This window comes from Octopus bimaculoides, chromosome 4, assembly GCF_001194135.2.
Source record: "Octopus bimaculoides isolate UCB-OBI-ISO-001 chromosome 4, ASM119413v2, whole genome shotgun sequence".
In the NCBI taxonomy this organism is placed as follows: domain Eukaryota; kingdom Metazoa; phylum Mollusca; class Cephalopoda; order Octopoda; family Octopodidae; genus Octopus; species Octopus bimaculoides.
Genome location: NC_068984.1, coordinates 44625806 through 44634872, shown reverse-complemented (window position 1 = coordinate 44634872; position 9067 = coordinate 44625806). Strand labels below are relative to the sequence as shown.

At 34.9% G+C, this 9067-nt stretch overlaps 1 protein-coding gene across 1 annotated transcript in view; it reads right to left on the bottom strand.

The window, feature by feature from the left end:
* Nucleotides 1-9067, bottom strand: part of LOC106884506 (two pore channel protein 2) — a 48401-nt gene that overhangs the window by 38373 nt on the left and 961 nt on the right. Inside the window, exons 2-4 of the mRNA XM_014935926.2 lie at nucleotides 3707-3862; nucleotides 2574-2650; nucleotides 1107-1227 (exon numbers count right to left, since the gene is read on the bottom strand). Coding sequence (XP_014791412.1) covers nucleotides 1107-1227; nucleotides 2574-2650; nucleotides 3707-3835 — 327 coding nt within the window. The 5' untranslated portion in view covers nucleotides 3836-3862. The remainder of the gene's footprint in view (nucleotides 1-1106; nucleotides 1228-2573; nucleotides 2651-3706; nucleotides 3863-9067) is intronic.

Below are 9067 nucleotides of genomic sequence, written 5' to 3'. Positions count from 1 at the left end.
ATATATATATATATATATATATATATATATATATATATGTTTGTTGTGAATAACTTGATCACCGCCACTGCTGGAGTTACCTACAATTGAAATTGTCTGGAAGGAAGCCATCAAGTGGAAATGAAAGTGGTTATGAGAAAAGGAGCTACCAATGGGTCGAACTGGATATTAAACATGACGTTTTCAAAAGGCTTGTTGCGAGAAAAAAATAAAGTCATCCGCATTGCAAAAACGTTAAAGCTTGCAACCTCTACAGCTGAAAAAATATGTGACACTAGAGAGAAAATTAAGTCGAGTGCTCATGAAGTTATTCCTTTTACTGCTCGGAGGTTTGCTTTTTCGTAAATTTACAGTCAAACTTAATAGGAAACCGTTCTTGAATGCATGAATCAATGGCCTGACTCGACGTGACGTGCTGATAGGCACGGTAATAATTAGAAAAACAACCCAGAGTTTGTGTGAAGATTTGTAAGAATAAGAGATGAAACTTAAAAAAAAAATTCTGGATAACAAATGCTGGTTTGAAAGGTTTAATATGCGCTTGAATTTTCACATGAAAATGATTGTTGAAGCTACCACAGCTGACTCAATGGCATCTGTTTTTAATCCCGAGCAACTGAAAAAAAAAAAAACAATGATTGCTAAATGGAGCTACGCACTAGAGCAAATATACAATATTGAAAGTTCACTTTTCTGGAAGCTCATGCTTGCTAGAACTTGTTTCTCGAGAAACACCAGGATTTAAAGTTTACAAAAATCTTCTGACACTTCTACTGGGAAGAAATGCTGTTGATGACATGAAATTAAAGCTTTTATCACCTTGAAAATCCAAGGGCTTTCAAGGGCTACGCAAAGTTTAATTTACTTTTGATTCTGAGTTCAAATAAGTAGGTATTGATGACTAAGAGCTGTTTTACAAGCATTTTTTGTCCTGCTGTAGAATGATACTGCGCCAGATATATTTCCAAAAGCACGGCTCCTTTTAGATTCTACAAGCCACCCTTATGAACCTAAATGAACTTTGTAAAGAGTAGAATATATCCCCAAGAATACAACTTTGCACACAGGATATAATTAATAATACAAATAAAGTTAAATGAACTTACCCAAAATGGTAATTCGAAGCCAGGAACCGCTGGTTTCTCAAAGATACACAATGATAGGTTCAACACCAAGGCTAGATAAAGAAGTCCTCGTTGGTGCCAACGTGAGTAAAATATGTAAGATCTGAAATACAGGTTTGTTAAGAAATTGACAAGATACTACTTCAACAAATCACTCACATGCACACATCTAAGTATCCGTTGTGTTCCGCTTGCAAATACATACACATTCTTCAGCTTGTGATACTTAGTTCTATTCACTCACCTCACCTCACCTCACCTCCTCTCTCTCTCTCTCTCACTCTCTCACTCTCTCCCTCTCGTATCGCTGAAGGTGATAGGTTCTGGTTAAAACAGCTTGTAATTAGTTATGTCCCTTCATATTCTGAGTTGAGATTCCGCCAAATTCTGAGTTGAATAAACACCAGTGAAAGCACCGGCGGATTTTGAATCAACATTACTCCTGCCCTCAGTGTAGGTAGCTAAAAGGAAACTCCTTTATTTACAGTTTGAAGTCTATCAATTTTTGTTTAGCTCCAAACATGCTCCGGGTGAACAGATCTATTCTCAGCGGAATTTAAACTGCAGCCAACCTATCTGTTTTTCCAGGCAGTGGGCTTTCAGAATTACTTTATGTGCCCTTCCGTTTAAAACATCGGAGTGTCATTTGAAAGTGGGGTTGGTTACTATTTCTAGCAAACTGATGCCCTCATGTAGTTTACTTAATTGTTGTTGAGACAGCAAATCTATGATCAAAAAGCGTTCTAGCTTCGTCTTTTTTTTTTTTTTATCTAGGATCGCTTTGTTTAGTGTGACCTTCATTTTTAAGACGAATGTGGTTTGAGAGAATTAGGTTGATACAATGCACAAAGGCTTCTTCATTAACTTTGGCTTAGGTGTTGTTGTCGGTGGTGATTATGTAATCATCTTTACAAACATGACGACAGTTAAGGGACTCACCATTATAAACTCCACCACATCACAACCATCGAGCCTATCGTTACCACAGTCCGTGGTCACTACAACCACTGCAACTGTTATTGCCAACAGCCTGGTTTAACAATTATGAGCGTTACTACATTTTATATTCTTACAGTGCATCCTAAATACAAATAGAGTTGTAACAGACTTAGTGTACTTTTGTTGTCAATAACAGGACAAATATCCTCCTGCAATATTTTGAAAACTTTGAAGATAAAATATTGAAAACTACATTTGTTTTTACATACAAATAATTAACTCAAGTTAGACTGGAGTTATCCCCCTTCACATAACATGAGATATATTGCATACAAAAAGGTATTATATTTTAAGTGGGAGAAGGACAAGACAGGGATTGCCCAAACAGCATTATAACTCCTTGCGCAAAAATATCTTAAGTAAATATTGAGAATCATTTAATTCGAAGGTCTAACCATCCTGCCATTTTTCTAAACTTAGAAACAATATAGTGAATAAAACACTAATCACCTTACGCAAGATTTTCTGAAATTCATGTTTCGTGCATACTTGGCATCATTTATCAATGTTGCAGCAACCAGGAAATCCTGTGAGAATCAATCAGATGACATTTCGATGAATAACTAATCAATCACTCTCATTGATCCGTCAAATATAAAACAAACAGATTGAGAAGAAGTTTTGGCATATATTCATACATTTACTTGCTTTTAAATAGGCACAGGACCAAATCAGATAGAGGATTGAAATATAATCGATCAAATTTTATCTTAATACATTACTGGTATATAATTTATCGATGTCGGTGCATCACTGAAACTCGAAATTAAATGCTGCAAACCACTGAGCTTAGCAATCAAAAGAAATTTAATTCCATCCTTAAAATAGTGTTGGATATGGATGAAATAATAACGGACAGATCAAATACAACGTAGTAATTAATTTTGTCACATTTATCTTATCAAGTGGAAACCTGTGCCTCGAACTTCATGGAAAGGGACTACGTTATATATTGAATTTGTGTGAAATCGGATGGCATTCCCAATTATCATTACTCAAGTCTTCCAGAATCAATAAGATTAATACCAGTAATATGTTTACTCACTCCTGTCGTCTACATAAACTGTTTAAATTTGCAAAACGTGTGTGGCTAACTATGGAAAAAGATCTATTCTCTTCTATTAGATTTATTTTACACAATGAAGGGAAATAATTTCTATTGTAAGGGACATGATTACTGTTTCATTTCTTTCCTCCTTTAATGCTTTTATTAAATTAATTAATTACGTCTGTTGTAATTAATGTACGATATAGCTCTCAATTACAAGTAGGGGACACATGCTTCAGGTATATTTTGACTCATTAGAATTCATCGACTTCACTGTGCTTTCATGTAGGAGAATCACTAAATATACGCTATTGCACACACGTGAAAAGAGTAATTATTCAAACAATGGATAACTCTTAGATGTCATCTGCATGAAAAAACTAGTCATTATATTTGAAACGCTAACTAGAAAGAAATTATGAGTAGAAGGCATAAACTTCGCCAATGTCACTATAACACATGAAGACGAAATCGTCCGTGATAACATGACGGTTTCATGGGCTATTTATGTCACATCTTGTCAGTTGTTACTTACATCTTCCTGTCGCTTTGAATGATCCAGTGCATCGAACGTTACAGGATTAACATCATCAAGTGGTATATCCATAACCGATTGCCCAGAAGTGACCGAGTTCTCCTCCATCTTTCTTCTCAGATCGGTCATGCTAACTGTAGAGACTGCTTGCTTTCACTGCGACGAAAGTAAATGGAAATTAAAAGAGGAAAAACTTTTGTGGTGTTATACTCAAAACAAATTATTCATACATACATGCCTCATATTACATTCATTGATCATATATGAGAGTGCTGCTGCTTCACTTATTTAGACAAAATCTAAATAAGAAAAGGAAGACCTTTCAGCTGGTTAGAAATACAGTGACTCTTCAATATGCTATCAGTTGCACACCAACGTTCATTGTCTTCTATCTGTATCTTTTAACACAATCACGGCGACTTCTGCTTTTCTTTCTGAAATAGCAAACTGTAAACCAACTTTGTTATAGACCATCCGATGTACTCGTCCCTCATACTATCAATCCTGTTATGTCTTTTCTAAAAACATTGAACTACAACTCTTTGTACTTCTCTTTACTTCGTGTTTTCCTGAAGAGTAACAATCTGCCGAGGATCAAGCTAAAAACCACGTAGATCCAACAAGTCACTACAGAAGGTTTATTGTACTTATCTGCCTTCTCAGACTAAAATATAAATCAAAGTTTATAACATTTTTGTGTTTGAAAAGGTTATTACCACTGGATTTCGATTTAGTTTTTACAAGAGTAATCATCTTGCGTTAGAAATTAACTAAAACAAGATGATTAGAGCTCGAACCAGGTTTAGCGATATTTTTGTGTTGTACTTACAAAACAACAGCAATGATAAGAGTAATTTATAAAATACACGGTCATTAAAGAGGCTACTAATTTTGTTTAATGTGATAATTACTGCATTACAGGCATGATTTAAAAAAAATTTATTTTCTATATACCTGTAGGAGGACTTGGTCTCTAAAGTACATGCTTAGGAATCACTTGTCAGTTGGTACCCTATTATACATATTTACACCTAAGCGGACTTGACCAACTGAAAGTGGCGCGTTTTGATCTCAACTCAGTTGTCTGTATTCTCCTATAATGATTTTTGACATTGGAATAAGGCCACAGTGTTTGTGGAAGAGCTTAGTCAATGAAAATGAAATCGACCCTGGTACATCATTTTATCGATTCCAGAAGGCTGAATGGCAATGTTGGCATTGGCTAGATTTGAACTCTTAATGTAAAGAGATGTAACTAGATATTGCAAAAGCATTTCGTCCGACGCGCTCTGCTTCTACCAATCTGCCACACTCACATAATACAACAACAACAATTCATAGTAATTTTTTATTATTCTTAAACGATGAATGCCACACAGAAACGTGCCAGTTTTCACTCCTAGTTCAATTAACTTCAGTCGCGCTGATAATGCTTTTGACAAAGGCTTGTTAGTCGCAATTTCTCATCCAGAGGAATGAGCTTGAGTTACACAATATGAGATTGATTTGACAAAAAAAAAAAAAAAAAAAAAAGAGCAATAAAATGTACTAATTAGGTGCAATTTATTATTTAGGCCACAAATCTCTAACTAATCGGAACTTAACGCTACATTAAAGTACATTACATTGCTTTAATAACTTAATCGGAAGGAGAAAGTCACAACTTTTTTAGAGTGAAGATGAGTGTGTAACATTAATGCTTTTCTTCAAGGGACAATCATGAGTGATATAAGTTAAACTATTTCGTTCGCTTTAGCCACCAGTCACAGATAAACTATAATGACATTCCTTACCAAAGGAAGGAGAGAAGAAAAAGAAAGAATTCCCAGAACTGCTTCAAGGAATAGCCTTTCTTATAAGGGATATAGCAGTAAATTTGTTATGTAATGGATATGGGGGTAACGGTGATTTGAAATGTATCAGTACCACAAGTGAAACAAAACAGGAAGAGAATTTTTTCAGGATTTTGTTTAGTTTACAGTTGCATTGCTGTTAATGATGTTTTTTAATTATTTTGGACTGACACAAACTCTGAGGAATTTCTTATTTTAAAAAATGGTGTTGTGACATTCACTGCTCTTAGAAATAATTTAGGAAATATAAGTTAAATGTATAGTGAATACACGTAGACACAATGGTGAGGCTTCTTAGATGCTTACCTTCATTCTACGACACACGCTTAACAGGTAATTTTTCCTTACATATAAGAGGAGGGAAGTATTAGAAGGCAAAGATAGCAGAAGCACAATCCAAGATATTCGTAATTTACCGATGTTATCAAATTTACTCAAGTGAAAGCAGTTCCAACCTGAAACTGAGTAATATAAAATGCAATTTCAACGAGAGTGAGATTTTTTATTCTCTCAAATTTTTCTTTTTTTTTTTTTTTTTTAAAGAAAGGAAAATAAGTCATTTGACATCAGTAAGCTTCTGGTTTTAATTTCGTCAATGTTGTAAATGATAATAACATCAACCGAATTTGAACATACGAGAGTGGGAAATCAAACTGGATAACACAAAATACCCATTCGTAGGCCTCTTTGCTTCTGCAAGTTTTATTTGATTAACTAAAGACCCAGCTACAGTTATAGAAACTAGTTTCAAGTCAGTTTCATTCAACTAAGCTAAAGTAGATACGTAATCGGCCGAACAATTTGGCATGAACTATTGATCTGTTTTTCTTTAATACAAAGTTTTTGTATATTCAAGGACCATACTACACCGCCCTACAAGCTGTTAGTAACTCTTTGAGACGAAGCGTGACAGCCTTCACGTGCATTCTCTCTGCGGTTCAGTCTCTTCCTGTATAGTTGTTGTTTAAACTCTTGTCGGCCCGAATAAAGCAGACACATCTCTTATCAAATAATTAAGAACGGTATTATCAAAAGTCATACCAGTCATTTACAATATTGTCTTTTATTGTGGAATACACCGGACAACATTACACAATGTGTTCTGTTTTTAGTAACGGTAGAGGATGGTTTGAGAGAGATTTAACAACTCCCTCTAATATCACTACCCTACGATTGATAGAACAGTCAGAACATCGGATAAAATGCCTTGCAGTATTTAGCTACGTTGGGAATGTGTTCAACGTTGAAATCAAAGGTTCTGGTTAGAATTGATAAAACAGGTACTAATCAAGCAGTAATATCAATGTAATCGACTACCTGCTTTCCCCAAAATGTATAACCCTGGGCTAAATTTAGAAACAATGCTTTCAAATTCTGCGCAAGACCAGCATTTTTCGGGGGGATTGGGTAGGTCGATTATATCGACCCCAGCGTTCAACTGGTACTTATTTTATCGACCCCAAAAGGATGAAAGATAAAGTCAACTTCGGCGGATTTTGAACCCAGGACATAAAGGCAGACGAAATGCCGCTAAGCATTTTGCCCGGCATGCTAACGATTCCGCCAGCTCGCTAAACATCATTTATCACCAGCGAAGGTGGGAAACTATCACGAGGTCTCGAGATCATACGCGAACGTCAACAGTTGGACAGAAGACGACTGTATTGTGGTCACACAGTCGTCTTCCCTCCAATTGCCGACGTTCGTACGTTTCTAAATACTATTAGCATTGTAAGTAAACTGAAACATCTTCAACTGAAAACCACTCGCTTAGAACCAATATAATGTTCTATAACAGACAGTGTTTATAAAGATTTCTAGCATAAACACAAAGTCTTTAATTAGTGAAAGGATAAAATCGAATATATTAACTCAAATATTTGATTGTTACTTTTATTCTATTGGGCCCGGAAGGATAATAAGTTGACATCGGCTCAATTTGATATCAGTATGACCAGTAATATTAATCCAGTTTCTAAGGCATTATTTAAATACAGAGGTCCCGATGCATCTACGTACCGATGTTTCTACAGTGCACACTCGTAAGGGTTAGTTTTAGGTTTAGTTTTTAGGATTAGTTTTTGTATCGGAATCTTTGTATTTAAGTAGTACCCTTAAGGGACCTCTGTATTTAAGTAGTACCGTTTCTAGTATAAGAACAATGTCACACATTTTGAAAATAGGGTGCAGTTGATTTAATCAGTATAGTAATTCCATTTCCATTTCTGTTATATCATAGGAATATATATTGGCCCTTTATTTCATCGACCTTAAAACAAAAAAAAAAGAGAAATACAATTGATCTTAGTGAAAAAAATCAAAGCTTTATAGTCCAAGTCATTTTGCCCGTACACCGATCTAAAGGTTTGTAATACTTGTCCGAAGTTATCTCGTTTTGAGAGTGGTATCGGTAGATTAAATCATTCCGAGTACTTTGCTGGTACTTATTTCATTGATACCTGGAAATATTAAAGTTAAACCAAACCCGACAATATTTGAACTCAAAATACAAACAGGTGTAACAACCACAAGACATTTCGTCCAATGCTCTACTGATTCCGCAATTCATTCTGATTTCTTTGAATAAGTAGAAAGTTAGTACTTAGTATAAACATTTTGATTAAATCAGCTTGAATATAAATGATATCAATATATGGCTGGTACTTTGATCTGTACATAAATCTCCAGGTTGACAAAAACATGTCGACTCTATTGGACTTAATATTTCCATTTTACATAGAAAGTTTATGCATGATATGAAGGACTTAGAAATTATGAGAAATAAAAAGTTAGCTACAAACAATTTGTTGGTGAGGGGAAAATTATCAAAAACAGAAAAAAAAAACAAGAAAATCGATGTTTCTCTAACAAAAGTAACATACATTCTACATGAGTGTATATGTAGCCATCATTAATGACTTGCTAATTAATAATGCCCACCCCAGGACACCGGAGAAAACAATGCATGAAATCCCCTACATACACAACCGCGACGTACATAGATTAGTGTTTGGCCCCTAGGCCTGTTAGGCCACCAAATAATCGCCCCGTGTGTTTATGCTTGTAAGTGGCACAGCCCCACCCACCAACTTCATCGCACATGAACTATCATAAATATACATTTATACATCATGTAGACGATAAATTTAAGTGATTGGTGAAATGTGAACGGTTAAAGGTCAGAGTATTATTAAGCAATAAAGTTTCTGAATAGGTGTTTAAAAAAGCCTGAAGGAAAAATATTTATACATACATATATACACAATGAATGAAACAAGAATGATATATACAGGGTGTCCACAAAGTTTTGGGTACATGGAGTAAATAAAATCATGACAAACAATTAAATATAAGAAATAATAATTTCTTAAAGTATGTGTTAATCCCCATGTACCCAGATTTGGTGGACACCCTGTACATCACATACCTATGCACACAAGCACACGTGTGTATACGCCCGTGTTTACAAATGCGCACATATATATATATATATATATATATATATATA